Source organism: Brachyhypopomus gauderio, chromosome 4 (assembly GCF_052324685.1).
Source record: "Brachyhypopomus gauderio isolate BG-103 chromosome 4, BGAUD_0.2, whole genome shotgun sequence".
Lineage (NCBI taxonomy): Eukaryota > Metazoa > Chordata > Actinopteri > Gymnotiformes > Hypopomidae > Brachyhypopomus > Brachyhypopomus gauderio.
Genome location: NC_135214.1, coordinates 6,504,409 through 6,526,291, shown reverse-complemented (window position 1 = coordinate 6,526,291; position 21,883 = coordinate 6,504,409). Strand labels below are relative to the sequence as shown.

Genomic DNA, 21,883 nt, shown 5'->3' with positions numbered 1-21,883 from the left:
TAAGACCAGCATAAACACAGGAGGAGGTGGTGATGTGCCAAACCTAGACCCACTGATCTTACACGGAGGGGCTGTCATTGATGTAGGAGGCTGTTCTCCACAACATCCAAACACAACTATGCCTGGCGTCTCCAGCCATTTAAACCAGATGTGGACACACAATTCACTATTGGTGATGTCCTAGTGGTGGAACTGTACATTGAGTGACGCTCAAGATACAAAACTGGACCTACAAGCTGACTGACCCTGGCTTATAGTGTATATCATGGGATCTTTCATGATGTTCGACAGATGCCCATATGAGGAAAATGCAAGGAAGAGCTGTTAAAACATTCAAATTCTTAATTTCAGTGATATAACTAGGGTTGCCACCTAGGTCTGACAAAAAACAAGGGCACTGTCATACTGACACAGGGTGGCGAGTGTAATCTGTTGACGGGAGGGGGTGGCGGCGAACGTAAGTTGTTGAGCGGGGGGGGGGGGCAACGTAAAATGTTACCGGAGGGGTTTAAAATGGACACAGCGAGAAAAAAACAGATTTAAAGTGTGCAGAAACAGTCTGAATCGTGGTTTAAACTAACCAAGTTTTTTTTGCTGGGAAAAAAAGAAAAGAAAAAGAAGATTAAAAAGAAGAAAAACCGGGACGGGCACGGGAAAACCGGGACAGGTGGCAACACTAGATATAACCCATTGACTCGTCTTCAAAATGGAGTCAACGCATGTCCAGGTGATGATGTGAAACAGTTATTTTTACTTTGTATAAAAAAAATATGCACATTGCGCTTTTTAGCTGTTATTATTTTCATGAATAGGCCTGCACAAGGGTTACGTTTTTTTCTCCATTTCTCAGTTTCCATTGGTTTGCCTACTGTGAACAGCCAATACCACTGTTAATCAGGAATTAGCCTACTTAAATTGGCTAAACAATATTATATTAGCCTAATTATCTTGTACTGAGATGCAACCTTTTCCCCAAAGTCTTAAGTGATTTCTAATATTTGTAGCATTCTTCTGGTGTTGCTTTGTGTTACACGTGGCCGCCTGGCAAATGAAAGGAACTTCGGGGCGACCAAATTGCTTTTAAAACAAGTTTAAGGAAACAACGCGCGACCTTCAAAATATTTCTGCTAACCCTTTTCTGAAAATTACTATGAACACAAATAACAAGGTAAGACTCTTGGATCTTACCGAAACCTTTCAAAAGAAATTGTTATAGTGTATATGAGACTATATATATATATGAGAGGCCGCGAAAGACCCATCAATTCCATGCAGCAAAACCTCAAGAACACACCCCATGAATGAGCTACACTTCAAAATAAAAGCTCCACAGCATGGCGTTGTTATAATGATCTTGATAGACATGTTAGCGATTGCCATGTATTTAACATATTATTAATACTATGTTAAACTTGCTGCGGTATAATTATGAAATAAGTATATATTATTTCACTATATAACCAGAGCCTTTAAACAATATATCGCATGGTAAGTGAATGGAATGTAGAGAGCGAGAAATACAATGTAGCGCTTCAAAATGATCCCAAAGGACTAATAGGCTTCTTAATATTTTTTATTAACAAGACGGCAAAGGCACCGTGGTGAGTGCAAACAGTGTCTTATAAGAGGGCGCCTCGTTATTAGTGAACTCAATTCAAGTCGAATTTTGCGATTATTTAATTTGGAATGAAACTGCCTGTTGAACGTTAGATCTTTGTCTACTCGAGGAACCCCCTATCCAATCCGTTTGGAAACACGATAAGGTGAGTATGTGTAATAACAAGTGATGCGTAATGATGATGCCAACTAGAAAGCCAGCTGAATTAATTTACTTTAACTCCTTTTCTACCTCAGATGTAGCCTATATTATAATCGACATATTCTGGTGCCTATCTGCAGTGTAACCGGTTCAAGCACGTGCACGTAGACCCCTCACTTAAGGTTAGGCTGTTCAGTAGATCCAGTTTACCCGAGTCAGGTAGTTTGTAAGATATGTGTATATCTTAGTCCAGATGCACATAGTCCGGGTGTAGCATGGCGTATCAAATTGATACATTAGAGCATTTTCTGAGCAAATGCAGGGCAAACGGCACTGAAATATAGTAAAATATGTCTGTTGGTGAATAGAAACATATAGATCTAAAGTAACTTGTGTATATTTATTTTGTCACCATATATTTTTTTAAATATGAGAAAGGACAATTAAAATCATTTTTAAAATAATATACTTTAACGAGTTAGGCCTTCAGTCCTTATATTGTGTAGAACTGTTTCCTTAAATAAATAAAAACTAAAGCTGTAAGTTCAAAATTGAAATTAGACCTGTGGTTGATCACTGGACAAATTAAACCCTTTCTAGCAAACCGCTGGTTTATTCGACGAGTTACACATTCGTCCCGGTCGGGATTTCAATTTTAAAGTTGATCGCGAGAGACTACGCGCATGCGCGACAACGAGTGGCAAAGACCTCGTTTGCCAGTATCCTCCTCCCACGCGCCGGGAACGTCTGTACGTTTTCGCGCATGCGCTTCTGAATTTATGTCAAGGCACAAAACTGGCGCTATATCGTATCCAGCTCTACTCCGGTAAGAATTTCACTGGCGTTTTGATGCTTTGCTGCGTTTAATTGGCCAAAGTTTTCACAACTGTCTCTACTCTGTACCTCGTCCTAAAGAAATAATTTGGCTCACCCGCGTTGTTCTTAAGTGTAATTTAACCAGGGGAGAGGCAGGCAATTTTACCCCGCCTGAGATTTTCTCCCCCTCTCCGCCGTGGCAGGGCTCTATTGCCTGTGCTCTCGCGTATTGTTTCGCTCGCTCTCTAATGGCGGACGTGAGGCAGTGCTGCCCACTGACTGGTGGGGCAAATTGCCATTTCGTTATTAATCCTTATTTTCTTTTTGGAGCTGATTGTTGTGCGTGTTCCCAGGCTTGCTCGGCTCAGTATTTCTCAGAAGGCTTTGGCCGTTTCGTATTTTATATATCTAGGCGTTATTAGTTGATGCTCTGAACAGCACAGCGCCCCCTTCAGGTAGCCACGTGTATGTGCTTTTGATCGCCCGGGGTAAAAGCTCTGGGGTAACTTCCGAATTAAATGTTCACTCAAGTGTAATACCAATAATAACTCATCTCGAAGTCATTTAAAACGCATTATTGCAGTAAAGTCATTGTTATTGTTTTGCAACATTGATTAGTAAGCTACTAACGAGCTCTCATTCCCACAACAGTTTATAATTTTTTTAATAGTTTAAGAATATTTGAGTGATCATTCGTAGTGTGTTTCATGTTGATTTGTGTACTTGGTAACAATTACGGTGCGACGATTATTCGTAAATAACTTGCGACATTTTTTGTCCTGTAGCTAATAACAATGGCGCAGTCTAGGCTGTCCTCCCTCTAGTTCGACGCTAATCCAGTGGCTGCATGCGCAAAGGGAGGCCGGGGCTGGCCACAGCTGCACTCAAACACCTTCAGTTTGCGCAGTGCTTCTCATTCCGTGCACTTTCCTAGATTGTGGGTCTATGTCTCTGCTTGCTGTGCGAAGTAAGTTTTTTTTTATTTTTTCTACCGCTAGCTCTCAAGTTTTGGGAATAAAAATGGAAGCGTTTTAAATGAAGCTGAGCGTGTGGACGTCGTCGTGCGGTTGATTTGACAGAATTAGGAGCTTCTGGTCCATCCAGAAACGAAGCAAGTTTAATTCGATTGCACAGTCAAGGGCACAGTCCAGGGGTTTTTAATTCGACAGACCTTCTTTACCCCCCAAAACTGTAATATTTGGTCAAATTCGCCCAGTTCATCACGAGTGACCCCAATGCAAGCACATGGCACAACTTCAGGGGATTCGTAACGAAGATCATCTAGTCTAGACTTTACTGGCCGTGTGAAATCAAGGCGATCATGGTTATTGTCAGACTTGTTCTGTTGCCTCTCACTCACCTCCATTAGCACATGCATCAAGCCTGCGAGCGCATGGCGCATCCGTTATATCGTCTGCATGAGTGTGCTGGTACCCTGCTACGAGTGCCAGTGCTCATCTCTTCTCCAACCAGAACATGTGTGCAGGTCCAGTCACTGCAGATATTTAAGTGTATAAGCACATGCACAGCCGTTTGCTCTGCGACGATGCTTCCAAAAGCAGTCGTCGCTTCCGATGCACCAAAATGTAGCCAAACGAATACATTTTAAACAATTGTGTTGAAGTTAGGAACTGGGCTCCGAGATCACCGTGCATTATTATTCATATGATCATTTATGTCCTGGAGAGCCTAAAACGTTTTGACCGATTTGATAATCATGTGATTCTTGGCTCTAGAAACCTTGGCGCACAAACCACAGTACAGATGTTTCAATGAATCTCTTTAGGTTTCAATGAATCTCTGTAGGTGTACACGTGTGCATTTAATTGGATATCGGTGCAGTGGGTACGTACACCAGCATACAGCACGTCTTAGTCGTGGGGCCGTCGGGCCTTGGCGTGCTCGGTTTACTAGGTCCGCGCAATATCGTTTGTTAATCCTTACCGTGATATTTATTGGCCGTTGATATGTCGATACATCGAAAGACATTTGTATGCAAATAGGTAAATGAGGTCTTTAGTAAAATTGTTTTAATGGGTGCTTTGAGCACACTGTCCAGTCTCTGGGTGTAGGATGGGCTCAGGAACTTCATGTCTATGCAACAAATTAATATCGATCAGTAATAAGCGATCACAGTTATAATGTATTGGTATATTACACTGTGTGTTCCAACTGCAGTCTTCTCTCCAAATGTCCATGGAAGCTCTTTGAAGCCATTGTAATGTATTCTAGTGTATGGGTTTTTTTCTCACAGATTAGGAAATTCACTTAGGCTAAATTACTGCATTGTGTTTGGACAGTCCTGTATGGGGCCCAACCAGAAACACATTAACGAATACTAATTTAGCGACACATTAACGAAATACTAATTTAGATTTTTTGCCTTTTCTGTTGGTAGTGTGCCCGTCTTCTGTCTCTAGTACATATAATGCACACGATTTGCTGTTGCTCTGTTGCTGCCTTCAGAAGGATTGTCCCTGGATGCTCAGATTACCACGGTAACCATACATGCCATGTAACCAAGATGCCTCTTTGCTGTTGTGCTACTGCAGTGATGTTTAACATCAGTGAGTGTTTGTAAAAGCTGCAGTCATGGAACCAGAATATGAACGAGCAGTTTATCAAGAAACTAGTATTTTAAATGGACCCTGTAGCTCTGAACTACTGGCTGTAATATGTAGGTTGTATTATCCAAAATTTCAGTATTGGGTGCAAAAGAACATGTGGTTAACTGAGAGCCTAAGTTCCTTTCATAATCCACATCATTTTATTCATTTTATAAAATGTTTATATTCATTTTAATGTAATAGTTTTCCTAATGGCTGAACAATACATTCGTTGATTTATTTGTTCGTTTATTTGTTCGTTGGTTCATTCGTTTATTCGTTCGTTCATACTTGGCAAACCTAAATCGTTTCATGTCACATCACTAGCTTTTCCAGTCCTTCCCAGCCGTTGTGTTTGTGCCGACAGGTGGTTACCTCAGAGATGGATGGAGACTTGGAACAAAGGTTAGATGTGGAGGAGGCCGTAAGGGAGGAGGGGTCTATGGAAACCACGCCCTCCACAGATCTGTCCTCAGATGGGCAGTATCAAGGTAGAACTGGTGCCATGACAACAGACCTGCCCAAAGCTCTGGAGGATAACGATGATGATGTTGTGCTAGTGGAGGGGCCTCCAGTGTCCTCTCAGGGGGGCGCTCCGGCACCAGCCCCCTCCGACACCGCAGCACCTGTCAAGGCACTCGCTGCTGCCAAAACCACAGACTGTGTGGAGTCGGCTAGCGCGGCACCGTCCTCCAAGATGTCTGCTCCACCCTCCTCCACAGCTGCGGCGGCAACCGTAACCACGGCACCCAAAAGCCAGAGCGAGCCCATCGTGATAGACGATGAGGAAGATTCTGAGCAGAGAGCGTCTTCCTCCCCCTCCTCCTCCTCGCTGGTTCCTGGTCCGGATGGGAGCGCTTTGAGCAGCACGGAGCCTGACTCGGAAATCAAAATCGCCAGCGTCACCACGCTAGGAGGCACGTGTTCGTCTGAGGTCGCCTTGTCGTCTTCGATAGAAGCACATGACCAAGAGGGCATGAACCTCAAGATCACGAGCGTGACCTCGCTGAAGGCGGACGGGGTCACGGCCTCCAGCCTGGGAGAGGAGGAGGAGGAGGCCACGGAAAACGGTCTGCAGATCAGCAGTGCGTTCAGCCTGAACCCAGACGCCCAGCAGAACCAAGGACCTGCCAGCAGACCCTCGCCCACGTTCAACCCAGGACGTGCCACGTCCGCCACGCAGCCCGTGCAGAACGGCGAGACGGGCGCACACCAGAGACCCGGTAATGCAGGCGCACACCAGAGACCCGATAATGCAGGCGTGGTTTTTTAAGGCACTTCATGTGCCACACGCACGCAACAGGAGGACACTTTCCTCCCTTCATCTCTGATCGAGGGCGTTTTGATTCATGAATTTTGTTTTCCGTTCTCTAGTAAAGCCAGTGCCTTTATGGCTGCTGTAGGATATCTTTTGTTTTAGTTTGGTGGGTGGTTGAATAAATCAGAATACTTGTTGATGTTGTATTCGGATTCAAGTCATGTTTAGGGCGGCTATACAGGTGAAGGCACCCATGTATAAAAGCATTTTTGTGACATAAGACATTTTCCCCCCTGTTTCCTTCTATGTTATTAGTAGCTGAACCAATTTTACTTGAGCTGATAATGTTCATAAATAATATATTTATCACAATGAGGTTCATCATATGGCCAAAGGGAAATATGAATATTTTACTCCAAATATTCTTATCTTTTAAAACTGGTATCTACAATAATGTAAGTCTTGTGAGGACTGACCTCAGCCAGTCACTGGAGCGAGTGGGTGGACAGACTGAATTTTGGAAGGGTTCTGGATGTCACTTATTTGAAATGATCATTGATGGGCTTTAGCTAACCACACTTCAGTCTTACACTCTTCTGTTGCAGTGATCCCTTCATTTTAAGTCAATTGTCTGGATATTTGGGGTACATTCGAAGTTTCATCGTGCATTTTAATGGACGACGTCATGTAGATTAGTTTGTGCTAAAATGCTAATTGAATAATTCGGTCTATTTCTCTCCTTCAGCAGCATTCCAGAAAAACATTCGACTTTGTATCTTTTTTAGAAACCCCAGAAACTTTCAGTCAAGCTGAAATGAGATTCGTTTCCTCTTAGACTCCTGGATCTCGCAGTCAGCGTCTTTCCCTCGCAACCAGAAGCAGCCGGGTGTGGACTCGCCCTCTCCTGCGGCCTCTCTCCCCAAACCGCCGGGCCAGTCGTCCTCGGGGTCGCAGCAGACGCCGCCCCAGCCACGCACCATGAAGGTCACCTGCGCCAACTGCAAGAAGCCCTTAAAGAAAGGACAGACGGCCTATCAGCGCAAAGGCTCCTCCCACCTGTTCTGCTCCACCACCTGCCTCTCCGCCTTCTCCCACAAGCCCACGCCCAAAAAGAGTTGCACCATGTGCAAGAAGTAAGATTCCGAGTGTGTGACGTTGCGCTTGTGTCATTCGCCTAAACGGTTGCCGTAATGAACGTGTGTGAACGAGGCGGTTGTGCTTTTTTTTTTTTCTTCGACCCAGGGACATTACGAGTATGAAAGGGACGATCGTGGCTCAGGTGGACACGAGCGAATCTTTCCAAGAGTTCTGCAGCACTGGCTGTTTGGCTGCGTACGAAAACAGACAGAATCCTCCGAAGAATGTTCTCAAAACCAAGTGCACTGTCTGTGGAAAGCTCACAGAGGTCAGATTTGTCCCTGAAGTTTTGCTTTGTTTTTCCAATAAAATAGTATTCTAGTTCTCGGTACACATCTCCCAGGCCACAGTTTACCAGGCCAGTGGTGTTTTACATCCCCAGTAAATTGTGTGTGGCCACGACCTGCTGCTGTTTGCGATGTTGCCGTGTCACGGGGGAGTCCTGCACCTTGTACTTGGGTGAAGTGAAATGGCATCTTTCACGTTGTTACGACGTGTATGAACAGCTTCTTGTGGTGGGGTGGGTGGGGGGTGCGTGCGTCTCCTTCAGATTCGGCATGAGGTGAGCTTCAAGAACGTCACCCACAAGATCTGCAGCGACGCCTGCTTTAACCGTTACCGTATGGCCAACGGCCTCATCATGAACTGCTGTGAACAGTGCGGCAACTACCTGCCCAGCCGAGCCACGGCTAACCACTTCTTACTCATCGATGGGCAGCAGAAGCGCTTCTGCAGTCAGAACTGCACCAGGGACTACAAGCAGGTAGGCCAGCCTCCCGGGACACGGCTGCTGGCTGGCAGAGGTCTCCTCCCGTACCGTTCCCTCGAAGACTAGTTTCCTCCACACATTTTGATTCCCAAATATTCAAAATGGCATCTTCTAGAAGGCATACGGGGATGTTTTTATAAATTTCTGTGTGTGAAGTTTCAAGTTTGGCGTCCCGAGTTGCTTAACAGAATGGTTTTTTTTTGGTTTTGTTTGTGTTTTCTCCCTAAGGCTAATGGGAAAATGACCCAGTGTACTGGATGTAAGACGATGTGCAGGTCGTTTGAAGTCACCCAAGGCATCGGACCTAGTGGCACCATGGAGCCGTACTGTTCTACGGGCTGTTTGACTAAAACCAAAATCGCATCTGTTGTACAGAGTGAGTACTGCTGCTTAGTTTATTAAAATGGGTATTTTAAAGTATAAATGTGCCTGTTGAGACTTTCTAGGACACTTGGAGATGTAGATGAACCCTTGCCTGATAAAGGGAGAGCACTAGGCTCCTTTAAATCAGTCAAAGGCTTTAGAGCACTTTCACGTTTTCTGCTAACGTGAAGATGTGCGTGCGAGTAGAGCTTCCTAATACAATTAAGCAGTGTTCAGGAATTCAGGCTCTCTTCATTTTTATATGATGCAACATTCTCCTGAATAACACATTGGTCTCATTTGAGTTTTCATGACTAATGTATTTAAACTACAATTATCTGTGTGGCCACACGTTCCTGAACATTTAAAGAAACACCTGAAATTAATGTGGTCCAATACACATTAAGCAATTGCTGCTAGGCCTTGTTTTTAAAGTGTATTAATTACTTTACATCTTCTGATTATAGTGTAATTAGTCATTTATACTAGAATTATGTAGAGTTCTCTGCTATACAGTGCCATGAAATCCACAGACACTGGTAACCATGGGTACAGAGCAAGCAGTTTTCATTTAGTACTAAACTCATTGTCCATAACGGTGTCTGAGCCAATCATGTTTCATCTGAAGTGTGTTGGGTCCTGTGTAGCTGGGAATGACTGCCACCCTCTGTTTTGTAGTTCCTGAGCCTTCGTGTCATTTCTGTAAGAGAAACGCTTTACCTCAGTATCAGACCACCCTGCCTGAAGGCAAAGTCTTAAACTTCTGCAGCTCTCAGTGTGTGACAAAGTTCCAGGTACATGCCCCACAAACACCCCTGCATGCGTGTGCTGAGAATAGACCTTTACATCCACATACTTGCATGCTGTAAGAGGAATGACCGCTAGGGGGGGTTTATGCCATCACAAATGTAAGAACCTTTATAGCCACATTTACACCCAAGCAGAACATCACTGAAGTTCCAGCTGACATCAGAGAGACCTGCCACTTTGAATGTCCACCATGCGTGCTGGTTTGAATGTCCACCATGCGTGCTGGTTTGAATGTCCACCGTGCGTGCTGGTTTGAATGTCCACCGTGCGTGCTGGTTTGAATGTCCACCGTGCGTGCTGGTTTGAATGTCCACCGTGCGTGCTGGTTTGAATGTCCCACCGTGCGTGCTGGTTTGAATGTCCCACCGTGCGTGCTGGTTTGAATGTCCCACCGTGCGTGCTGGTTTGAATGTCCCACCGTGCGTGCTGGTTTGAATGTCCCACCGTGCGTGCTGGTTTGAATGTCCCACCGTGCGTGCTGGTTTGAATGTCCCACCGTGCGTGTTGCTGGTGTTTTTTTCACAGAGCGCCGCCACGCAGACGTCGCCCAACGGCCAGCTCCCCTCTCCGGCAGCCAGCGTGCAGCTGAAGTGCTCGTACTGCCGGGGTTCCTTCAGCCTGAAGCCGGAGACCCTGGAGTGGGAGGTGAGGGCTCCCAACACCCCTCACCAACTTTAGCCATTAAACGCCTCTCGTACGTTTGTGTAGCACTGGTTCCTGATGGGCTTGCTTGTTGTTCAGGACAAAGTGTACCAGTTCTGCAGTAAAACGTGTTGTGAGGACTACAAGAAGCTGCACTGTATTGTCACCTTCTGTGAGTACTGCCAGGAGGAAAAGACCCTGCATGAGACCGTCAAGTTCTCCGGGGTGAAACGACCCTTCTGCAGTGAAGGTATCTTCTCCAACGACTATACAGCACACGCCGGTGTGGTTTAGTTGGGGGAGCTGTGGGGTTGGAGTCAACCCCGTTCTCTCCTTTGTTCCTGCAGGCTGTAAGCTGTTGTTCAAACAAGACTTTGCACGACGCCTGGGCCTGAAGTGCGTCACCTGCAACCACTGCACGCAGATGTGCAAGAAGTCCATCACCAAGCAGATGGACGGGGTCAGCCGAGACTTCTGCAGCGACACCTGTGCCAAGAAGTTTCACGACTGGTACTACAAGGTCTGAAGGACGTCTGCTCTCCCCGCTGTAGCTGGTGATCGTGTCCAGCAGACACAAATGTCCGCTTTACGGTGGTCTTCAGGGCGTTGGTTGTTTCATAGCTGTCCAATGATTAGAACCTAACTGCTGTTCACATTCAGAGCTGTGGTGCTGATACTTCTTGTATTATGAGGACAGAGCGCCCGTGTTTCATGCCTTGTTTCAAGTCTTTTGCAGGATGGTTGGTGGCCTGAAGTTTATGCGTGCGTTTCCCCTGCTTGTCCACTAGGCGGCGCGATGTGACTGCTGTAAGCTGCAGGGGAACCTGACGGAGTCGGTGCAGTGGCGTGCTGAGATGAAGCACTTCTGTGACCAGCAGTGTCTCCTTCGCTTCTACTGCCAACAAAACCAGCCCAACATGGCAACCCAAAAAGGACCGGAGAACACCTTGTTAGGTAAGACACGAATGATGATAACGGCTCGTTAGGTAAGACACAAATGATGATGAGAACAGCTTGTTAGGTAAGACACACATGCTAACGAAATCCTCAGAATTGCCCCCTTCTACTGTTGGAATATTAAGTTGTGATTGGTGGTTTTTGTTGTTGATTTTATCCAATAGGATTTGCAGGGCAAACCCACACGTCTAAGCTTACGGTGAGTGTTGGTAGCAGTGCAGTGTGTTCTGTTTGTTTATTGTTTGTTATTTGTGGATTATGGAAAAAGGTAGAAATGCAATTCCTGACACCCAAACACCCCCCCCCCCCCCCCAGCTGATTAATCAGGGACCTGTGTCGTACGCTGGAGGAGGGGTTCTTAAGGACGTGAAGAACAAGGCCGTCCTCTGCAAGCCCCTCACCATGACCAAGGCCACCTACTGTAAACCACACATGCAGAGCAAACCTCTACAGACAGGTACAGTCTCGGTGCCAGGCCACGTCTGAGCCTGCAGTTAGGGAACTGGTCACTGCTTACGACTAACGGGCTCTGCGTTTGGGCTAAGACTAACCCCGGGCTCTGCGTTTGGGCTAAGACTAACCCCGGGCTCTGCGTTTGGGCTAAGACTAACCCCGGGCTCTGCGTTTGGGCTAAGACTAACCCCGGGCTCTGCGTTTGGGCTAAGACTAACCCCGGGCTCTGCGTTTGGGCTATGACTAACCCCTGGCTCTGTCTTTTGTCTTGACAGAAGAGGACGGTTTGGAGGGCTTGGTAAAGGAACTTGTCCCTGTTCCAATTCCAGTTCCTGTTTATGTCCCAGTACCCATGAACCTTTACGCTCAGGCCACACCCACACCTATCGCAATACCTGTACCGGTAAGAGGTTCCCTCTCACAGCCACTCTATCACTGCCTCCAGTGAGTGCCGGTGAATTGTCATTGAATGATAAGAAACGTAGTGACTCACAGGACATGTAGTTCTGAGCATGTTGTGATTGGTTGAGAAGCCCTGTACACATCTCCTGTGTGATGTCAGCATGGAGGTTCGTCAATGCCAGTACCTTTCTGCTGACCATTTGTTGCTAGGTAACCACAAAAGACTGTTTATTCCATGCTGCAATTAGCTACTTTATTGGCAAATATTAAACATGTCTTTTAAACCATTTTCACAGCACATAGTTTGTGTGTGTTTTCGTAAGCCATTGTACTGAACTAAAGTCTCTGTCCAGCGTTCTCGCCAATGACCGCATAGCTGCAGTGGTCTCCAGCCCTAGTGGGGATGCTTCTCTGTGGTCATTTGCTTTCCCTCACACACTGAATATTTGCTGTCATTTGTGTATGTGCATCATGCTCTAGTGGCGGAGGTGACGTGACCGACGTGACCCCTGGTCATCCCGGGCGTGAGGTGACCCCTGGTCATCCCGGGCGTGACGTGACCCCTGGTCATCCCGGGCGTGACGTGACCCCTGGTCATCCCGGGCGTGACGTGACCCCTGGTCATCCCGGGCGTGACGTGACTGACGTGTCTCCTGCTCGTCCCAGGTGCCCGTGCCGGTGTTCCTACCCACTACGCTGCAGAGTGCTGAGCAGATTGTGAAGACCATCGACGAGCTCAAGGCCAAGATCCCGACAGACCCCCTGGAGGCCGACCTGCTCGCCATGGCGGAAATGATTGCGGAAGACGACAAGAAACCGGACTGCTCAGGTGAAAAGCTCATGATGTGTATTGTTTATGTTGTTGTCACATGCTGTTGTATCGGTATTTGGCTAATTATTTTGGTAGTCTTTATGTTTATGATCGTGTTAATAATATTTACACTCTTCCAGAATAGAAATGTATATTAAAAGTCACAACTGTTATGAATAAATTCTGTATAGGACCAATTTACTTATTTTTTGTGGAGGGGGCACCACCTCCTGGCCAGCTCCTAGAATTACATCTCGCTGTGTAATCCTTTCATCTGTCAGATATGAAATGTGAAACCAGTAGTGGAGCTGTGAAAAGGAAGAGGGTGAAGAGTGAGAGTGGCTCAGAGGAAGATGAGGGCGAGGAGGAAGAAGAAGAGGATGAGGAAGAGGATAAATACGAACCAGAGCTGGATCTGGAGATCGACCTTCCTCTAGGTATTGCAGTGCCCTGCGAATCCTTCAGGGGCGGAGTGCTCTCCGGGGCCGTCCCTGGTCGGCCTAATCGTGTTCCGTCAGGCCCGTAATGTCGTTTGTAATATTGAAAGTTATGGTGACGATGCAGTAATTTGTCTGGCTGCTGAGTTGTCTTTCTCTGTCCATTCTGTTTTGGAACAGTCTCTCTCTCTCTTTCTCTCCTGTGTGTGTGTGTGTGTGTGTGTGTGTGTGTGTGTGTGTGTGTGTGTGTGTGTGTGTGTGTGTGTGTGTGTGTGTTCCTGTTCCTGTTCCTGTTCCTGTCTGTCTTCTCCTTCCTGTCCAGGTGTCGGACGTGTTATCTTTGGTCCCTTGGATGGTTTGCATTGTATAGATAACTGCAGAACTTCGATAGAAACTTGGATTGAAATGCTTTGGTTATTTCCAGCTGTAATCTCAGTCAGAAGATGTTAAAGTGTCTGTGTGTGTGTGTTTGGTAGTAAAAATCTCTGGAAACATTGCAGTTACTCCCTGCAGTCTTCTTGAGCTTTTGGAAAACACACACACACACAGAGTGAGGCTGTGCTGAGTCTGAGCCTCTGGTGTTGTGGCGTGTGTCCTCAGCCTCGGAGCCCGTGCCCGTCTTGGAGGGGCTGGATGCAGAGATGGGCTTCACGCTGCCCCCCGTCCTGGCTGACGAGAGGGAGGAGGCGCCTAGGCCCGTCACCCGGAGGAGGAGGGTACGCCTCACCCCCCACCACCCCCCAACTCCACACACAGCCCTCGTAGACGATGTCCGCTGATTATAAAACCCATGCTGTTCACATGCTGATGTGCAGTGATTGCTGAGATTCCGTATGAGGACGTAAAACGAGTGAAGCTAAAGCGAGTTGAGCTGTAAGCTACATTAACCTGTAGTGCTAATAGCTGTTTGTTTGTTTTGCCTGTTGCTTAGGGCAACAAAAGGCGGGCGGTGGAGGAGGAGACGTCTCCGTGTCTGTCCTCGTGTGCAGATGCCTCCTTCCCCCTGGACACCAGGTACGGCCTCAACGCCTGGAGGAGGTGGGCCATGACGTCACCCACGCAGCCGGACACGGACACTAAGGCTGTGATGTCACCCACGCAGCCGGACACTGACACCAAGGGGGAGGAGCTGCTCAGACAAGGTGAGCTGATTGGCCGGCTGCTCTTCAGAGAGGTCGTCGTCTGGGCTGCATGTGATCCAAGGGTCCAGTGATTATAACTTTAACTGCTGTTCACATCCTGAATCAGGTGTTGTTGACCACTTGAAGTTATGAGGACATGTACATCTTTATTTAGATATTAAACCTGCCCTGTAGTCAAAACATAGGTTTTGATTCTTCAAAAAAATAGTTTTGTTCCACTATATAGAGGGCATTCTGATTGTGTGTGTGTGCGTGTGTGCGTAGTGACTCCAGCTCGGTTGAAAGGTGGTCTCCTCTCGCTCAGCTCAGCGGAGCTGAATCGGGCACTGTGCTGGTTCGTACAGCAGGTGCGCCGGCCCAGTGGTGAACGCTACGGCCCAGACAGCATCCTCTACCTCTGCCTCAGCATTCAGAAGGTTCGCCTGACTGCACGGGACAAGCTGTCCCTACACAGGACACACTGGGGGGTGGGGGTGTGGAAACTAGCATTGCGCTGGGAACTCCTTCAGCCCCCACCTGGCTGTGAAGGCCACGCCAGGGCACAGGTGGAGGAGGATGACCTTGGGGTGGATTGAGAAAGGACATAATGTTATTACATCAGCGCAGTCGCTCAGGACAGACCTGGGGAACACCAGCCACCTCCCTTTCACATTTTAGTCCCGGGCTGTTGTGCCTTTAATGTTCCAGTGTCATTAGATCGTCCTTGTCTCCTGTGTACATGTGCCCTCCTCCACGGCCTTCGCCACCATCCAGAGTTCACAGTTTTTCCATATTTTTAAACCTTTTGACCATTGGAAGATGAGAATTGTGGACTGAGCTATTCAAATAATTCGTAAAGTTCGAAATTCAAAAGTCATTTTCTCAATATGGCAACTTTTTTTCATCTACTAATGTTTTATGGTTTGTTTGAAGTATTTACAGGACAAAGGAAGACCAGATGACCTCTTCAACGACCCCTGTTATCGATTGTTTGGAGAAGAGCTCAACAGGGTCCTCAAAGACTGGCAACCCAGCGTTCTTCCCGATGGTAAATACTCTGGCTGGCCGCCATCTTGGGTGTTATTCAGTTGAAGTGTCCTGTGATTATATCCATTGCTGTTCACATCCTGAACAAAAGATGTCGAGTCAATCCAAATATGAGGACATTTTTCTCTTTGTGTAATTAATTGTAGCACATTCTGAGGTATGATAATGTCTGGCATGATCAGAGTGTAGCATTGCCGGTGTGTGTGTGTGTGTGTGTGTGTGTGTGTGTGTGTGTGTGTGTGTGTGTGTAGGTTCTCTGTGGGGACGGGTGGAGGAGTCGTGTCTGTGGAGCAGCAGACAGCTGGGCGATCACTCCGCCTCCGTTCTCCTCCGCTCCCTCGTCTATCTCAACACCAAATACTTTGGCCTCCGCACCGTGGAGCAGCACCTACGTCTCTCTTTCGCCAACGTGTACCGGCCCAGCACGTCCAAACCCCACAGCCACGACACCACCGTCTGCATACGTGTCCCCTCCATCTCACAGGACCAGCACGGTACTGATCAGTGTTGGCAAGATTTTTTTTTTATGATTATCGTTGGCTTAGCTATCTTTAATCTCTTTGGTGAGTTAACAGGGGAGACACATTGCTTCATAAACCCTGATCATTTGGCCAATGGCCAGTGCTTGTTATGCAACATAAAATCAACTAGTGAAGGCTACATAGCTTTCATTTGCTGTAGGGGATTGGAGCAGATTGAGCGGGCTGTTAAGACTATTAAGACGTGACTTGTGTCTGTCCCACCGTGTAAACAGAACCAACAGGAAGCAAGAGGCGGCGTAAAGAGGGCGGGGACTCGAACTTTGAGCTGGACGACAGTTCGAGAGGCTCCACCCACTGTCCTGTCAGGAAGCAGGAGTGCCGTCTGTATGAGCTGTACCTGTCCAAGTGGTGAGTGTGTCCCAAACCTCCTGCCGTCCTGCAACAGGTCCCGAACACCATGTCCGGGTCACGGGCAAAGCTTGAGGGAGAAACATTAGTTTGGAAAGACTAATTCCCACTGCTTGTAATGCCAGTGACGCAGCACACCTGTAGTAAAGAGCTTGAACGTGAGCTGTGAATAATGACAAACGAATGATGATTAGTTTCTTTGTGCTGAAACTGGAGTGCCAGCGAGTGACGACTTTAATCCTCTTTCCCTCCTTCAGTCCAGAGTCGGTGAGGCAGAGGACGGATTTTTTCTACGTGAAGTCGGAGCTCTCCTCCGACACAGAAGGGGCGCTGTGGTTCAGCTCGACTCCTCTAGAGAAGCGCGTCCTGGAGAGTGTTCTCACTCAGGTCCTCCTCGTGAAGGATATCTACAGAGAGAGTTCCAGGGAGGAGGAGGGAGTGTAGGAGCAGATGGACTGAGGACTACACCATAGCGCCATTTATATAATATCACTGTCCCTTTAAAGCTCCTGTCCCAGTACGGCCACGGGCAAAGAGGACGCTGTCAGAATACGAGAGGTTCACGACCGAGTGTCCACCGACTTCTGTACCAGTGAAGCCCCAGGAAGAGGAGGTGCGTGTGGTGAGAAGGTCCCCAGAGAGCTGCTGCTTCTCCTGATCCCTCGTTTGTCTGGGTTCCCTTTGTTCCTCCATTTCTTAGGAACTCGAGTGTATGTGATGTAGCATTACTTATGAGCCCAGATTGGGCTGCTGTGCTCTGTACATATTTCTGAAAGTAGTGGGTTAGCGAAAGATAAAGTGTGTGCGTCTAAAAGAAAAAAACACGCTGAAAGACTATAAATAAACAGAAAGGACAAACACCCTTGAAGCGAACTCAACAATGCCTTCTTAAGATAAATATTTATTTATTGCAGTTTGTGATGTTGGTCCTTTTTATGACAGGTGTGTGTGTGTGTGTGTGTGTGTGTGTGTGTGTGTGTGTGAGTGAGCATGAGTGCGCCGTTTCTCTCACCACCAACAACAGTAAAACCTTCAGCGTGGATCACATATCTGTGAGTCTCTCCCTCTGCTAGTTTTGGAGTTGAGCTGTTGGAGAAAGGGCAGGTTTTTTGTTAAACTTTCTAGTTGGATCCATTTCCATTCAGCAATCAGGTTTGTTTTTATCCCTCCCTGTGATCAGATTTTTCCCTCCCGCCTTATTCACATTTGGATGCTTCTTTATTCCATATTAAGTACACGTGAGCATTTGGTGAAGTGGCGTGTCTGCTCGCCACAGCCCTGTTGTTAAGGGCTGAGCTTGGTAAAGGTGTCCTGGACCTTTGCAAGACACGAACAGATTGCATTTCTTTTTTTTTTTTTCTTTTTTTTTTTTGTGGCTGCAAATGACGGTTAGACTTTTGTTAATTGAAAATTATTCTGAGATTATGCAAGGTAGGAGTATTTTTATTTAAATTCTGGAAATTGTTTCCGTTGGTCTCTTTATTGGAAATTTTATTTATGTCTTTTTGTACCATTGAATTAAAAGCGAATTTTTCTTCATCGTGTAAAGACCACCTTTCAGGGCTTCCCTGATTTCTGTGCCAGTGTTTGACACGGGAGTCCTTTGGATCAGAAGTGTCTTGTGTGTTCCTCCTTCAGTCCAGAGGTCTTGGGGTCATAATCGTATTTTATGGAAAATCTCAGGACGTTGGAACCATCACCAACCCAAGAACCTGTGGGAGTTGGAGCTTCCTTCTTCAAACAGGTCTCATGAAGCATGAATGTGGCATTAATGTAGGATTATCATCATTTAATTGGGTGATGTTAGTCAGTGTGTTGGTTGGAATATTTATTAGCAAACGGCTGAAGTGTGTGGAAGAGAGGCAGTATACGTCCAGGAGATGTACGTGATCTTGATGTGCCATTTTGGAGTCACTTTTGAGACTTTTTAATCTCCAATCAATTTACGGCTGTATTCCCATAGTTACCGTGGGTCTGCCGCGGTGGTTAGAATAGCCACAATTCATACAGAGGTGTAAAAAACTAATTTTTAAATCATCCTGTTAGTAATTGAATACTAGTGTATATAAATACCAAAAATGAATGCTTGAATGCTAATGAAAAGCTATCAGGTAAAAAGTGCTGAATACCATGTAGAAATGTAAGGAAATTTTACAAATGTTTGTATTCGTGTTCTCTTCCGTTTTGTCTATAAAGACCAATAGCAGACCAGGCTGGGTCACCAGCCTATCAAGATTAAATTAACCAGTAAAAAACCCAGTCATTAACCATGAGTGTCTAACACGTAACATTAAAAACACCTGGTTATTAACTGCATGTCTGTCCAAGCCCACATTCACCATCACACAGACTATGGTGTTTGAGGGACTCGAGTGTAGTTGTGGTGTAGAGTGGATATGCACTACACCTCACCAATAGGAGCACAGCAATGCAATGTGCAACATAGTCTGGAAATATGTAGGGAGTCTGTGCTTTAAGTTGAGGGCATATTGATTTACTAGATGAACCACATTTTTTTTACAAATTGTTTTATACATTTCACCACTGGCAGGACCAGCGATCACACAAATAATTTGTGGTGTGTTTGGTAGTTTGTTGCAAATGGTTTACAGTTAATGTCTGCTGAATGTCTGTGACTAACAAACCCCACATGGTGGCGCTCTTCCTCAGGGCTACTCAGGTCTACTGTATCAACGGCTTTCCTTCCAGATGGGTTCAGGAGCTGCCCTCATTTCTGCCTTCGTCTTGCCATGGAAACGCTTCCTCACTGGAGCTCCAGTTCCACTGCTGACTCAACATTTCCGTTTGTTGCCATGAGAAACACTGCATCACTGCATCTGACCAGCTGTCTGCAGTCATGGTGTTTCTGAAGGGCAACACCACCTAGTGCAGAGAAAATGGTTCAGATAGATAGCACTCTCCATCTCATCCACTGGGGTAAATCTTCTCACTTTCAGAGTAAACATCAACACCATGTTATCTTTGCCGACCATTACAGATCTTAGAGAACGTGTGTGTGTGTGGGGTGCTGCTTAAAAGTTTGTGAACTTAAGTAGTTTAGATTTTTTTCTGTTTTATCATTCTCTTATTTTATCACTAGTTTTTTGTGTACGGTTCTACTTGTTTTGAGGGAAATGTTTGAGTTGCCAACATTTACATGAAACCTGGAATTATAGCACATGCAAAAGTAAAAGAAACAGCTGCACTGGTAAAGTCTAATATGTAAAAGACTCAGGTGAAACACGTCAACCATTCCGAGAGGAAAGAAGACGTCCGAGGACGGCAGGAACAAGGTGGTGACAGCCCATCAGTCTGAGGAAAGCCACAAGTCAATCTCCAAAAGACTCCAGCTCCATTCATCCACTGTAAGACAAATCAGTCATGGTACTCATGGTCTGGTGTTTACAGAACTGGTCTTGTGACCGGAGGGTTGTGGGGCCATGACTGATGTTCCCTTGAGCAAGACACTTAACCCCAACTGCTTCCATGGCCCTGGTCTAGGGTACCGCAGCCCCCTAGGCATGCCCTAAATGTCCTAGCTGTACACTAAATCATTTACAAATGCATCACCGCAACTCTGCCCAAAAGTGGTTTGCCATAAAAAAATATCAGAAAAATAATTCAGGTAAAGGTCAACCCACACATCAGCCCCAGAGAGTTGCATCATCTGGGATAAATGTACATGTGTCTACAATCAGGCTAAAAATCTATAGACATGGCATTCATGGGAGAGTTGCTAGAAGGAAGCCTCTACTCTCAGGAAAGTACAAAGTTGCCATTTAAATTTCACCAAAGAGCACATGGATAATCCAGAGGTTTTCTGCAAGTCAATTCTCTGGACAGATGAGTCCAAATTTTAACTATTTGGCCAACACTGCAGCTAAAGAGAAGAACCTCCTTTCAACAGTGAAGCTTGATTGTGGAAATGTGAGGGTCTGGGCCTGCTCCTCTGTCTACGACCAGGATAAATCCAGGGAACCAACAATTCCCAGGTCTATCAAGAAATTCTTGACCAGAATCTCCTACCATCAGTCAGGGAGTTGAAGCTGGGACAGAGATGGATTCAGGCATGAAAATCTGTCACCTTTCGGCGAAATTCGCCGTTTTGAAGTTGAAAAGGGTGACCTACGTGAATCGTGTAGATCCGATGAGTTTTTTGTTGGGGGGGGGGTCGGGAGATTATATGTATTAATTATCATATTGACGTAATAAGCAAACAGAGCACTTCTGAAATCGGCAATTTCAATGACCCAGTGGCGAGCAGTTTCCGCCCCGAACCATCATAGAGGCCAAATAGCGTTTCAATCATACGAACGTTCTTCATTCATGTTATTCATTTACTGCTAAGCGGGACGAGAAGCAGGACCTAGTGCTACACCGGGGACAAGGCAGAAGATCGTACATTTACCAGATCGTACATTTCCCAGTGGATTTAATTGGGTTATTAATGGTTTCAATCGTTTTCATATTTTGCGGTAAAACAAAGTTACTGCTCAGGCCCGTAGCCAGCATTGTGATGGGGGGGGATCTTTTTCCCCCAAAAGTGGAGTGGGGGGGGGGGGGGTTATGTCTTATATGTTTCCTCTATGCTGCGCCTATAGCGATCGATCGCCAGTGGTTGGCGCCAGAGCGAACTAGTAACTCAGTGGGTTTTCCATCCACCGAGTTTTTGCGCATTTTGAAAATGCGCATGAAAAAAGCTGGATGGAAAAAGACCAAAATTCGAAAAAAGCCCCAAATATCGCAAAAAGATGTTTACGCTAGGAGGAGGTGGAAAAGTTAGACTATCGCATCGCCAAAATTCGGAAAAACTGGATGGAAAAGGGTTTTTCGCATAAACGATGACGTATCATGCCTCAAGTCAAGTGGTTCTGTACATGATCGCTATGTAAAGATGGCAAATGCATACAAAAACAGTTCTGGAGAGAGCAAAAATTGAATTTAACTTCCCCATGTAAAGAAAAGAAAAAGAAAAAAATGTTTCACAACCTCAACGTGCAAAAATGCGTAACTGCCAGATGGACGTAAAACCACTATTGTTTGGCGTCCTCTCACGTGATCTAAAGTTTATTCGCATAACTGTAATGAATGGAAACAAGGCTTAATTCACATTTTTTTCTGCCGAAACTTGGAAATTGCGCATTATTTTTTCGAAAGGTTTGGATGGAAACCCGAATTATAGATGTAGATCGAAGATAAATAAACTAGATTTTTTCAGCGTGAGAAATCGGATGTATGGCGTGAGAGCGTGCGAAAACGGTCAAATGCGCGTGTCTCACGCTCATTGCGTGAGAGTTGGCAACACTGTTATAAGTTTGTTGTGAGTTTGTTGTTGCTGTCCTTATTTGTTTGTCTGTATATTCACCGGAGATTAACAATTCATTCATTGAACAGCCTACCTATCTTGAGGGGCATGTGTGTACGGAGGGAGGGTGCGGGGGCGGGGGGGGAGGGGGGGGGGGGGGGTCGAACGAACCCTTCGATCCCCCCTGGCTACGGGCCTGCTGCTGTTCGCTACAGCGTTGAACACTGTCAGATCTAGCCACAAGCTCTTGTGATAAATAGGTAGATAGATAGGCCTATTAAGTTCACGTCAACCCCGTGT

General features: G+C 46.2%; 1 protein-coding gene across 9 annotated transcripts; it reads left to right on the top strand.

Moving 5' to 3' along the window:
* The first annotated feature begins 1,135 nt into the window (after positions 1 to 1,135).
* On the top strand, positions 1,136 to 17,817 carry zmym2 (zinc finger, MYM-type 2). Of its 9 annotated transcripts, none has more exons than XM_077001827.1 (24): positions 1,747 to 1,763; positions 4,974 to 5,073; positions 5,549 to 6,404; positions 7,275 to 7,572; positions 7,682 to 7,844; positions 8,127 to 8,339; positions 8,574 to 8,721; positions 9,387 to 9,502; positions 10,044 to 10,163; positions 10,260 to 10,410; positions 10,508 to 10,680; positions 10,949 to 11,114; positions 11,282 to 11,316; positions 11,433 to 11,574; positions 11,846 to 11,973; positions 12,639 to 12,801; positions 13,065 to 13,220; positions 13,821 to 13,936; positions 14,152 to 14,362; positions 14,627 to 14,778; positions 15,275 to 15,389; positions 15,640 to 15,882; positions 16,143 to 16,278; positions 16,536 to 17,817. In XM_077001827.1, the coding sequence occupies exons 3-24, from the start codon at positions 5,564 to 5,566 to the stop codon at positions 16,720 to 16,722; spliced, it is 4,173 nt and encodes a 1,390-aa protein (XP_076857942.1). In that variant the 5' UTR covers positions 1,747 to 1,763; positions 4,974 to 5,073; positions 5,549 to 5,563; the 3' UTR covers positions 16,723 to 17,817. The 9 variants fall into 9 exon arrangements, with proteins under 9 accessions (XP_076857938.1, XP_076857946.1, XP_076857944.1 ...); XM_077001825.1 differs by lacking the exon at positions 1,747 to 1,763 and adding an exon at positions 2,533 to 2,585; XM_077001826.1 differs by lacking the exon at positions 1,747 to 1,763 and adding an exon at positions 2,620 to 3,542.
* The last annotated feature ends 4,066 nt before the right edge of the window (positions 17,818 to 21,883 follow it).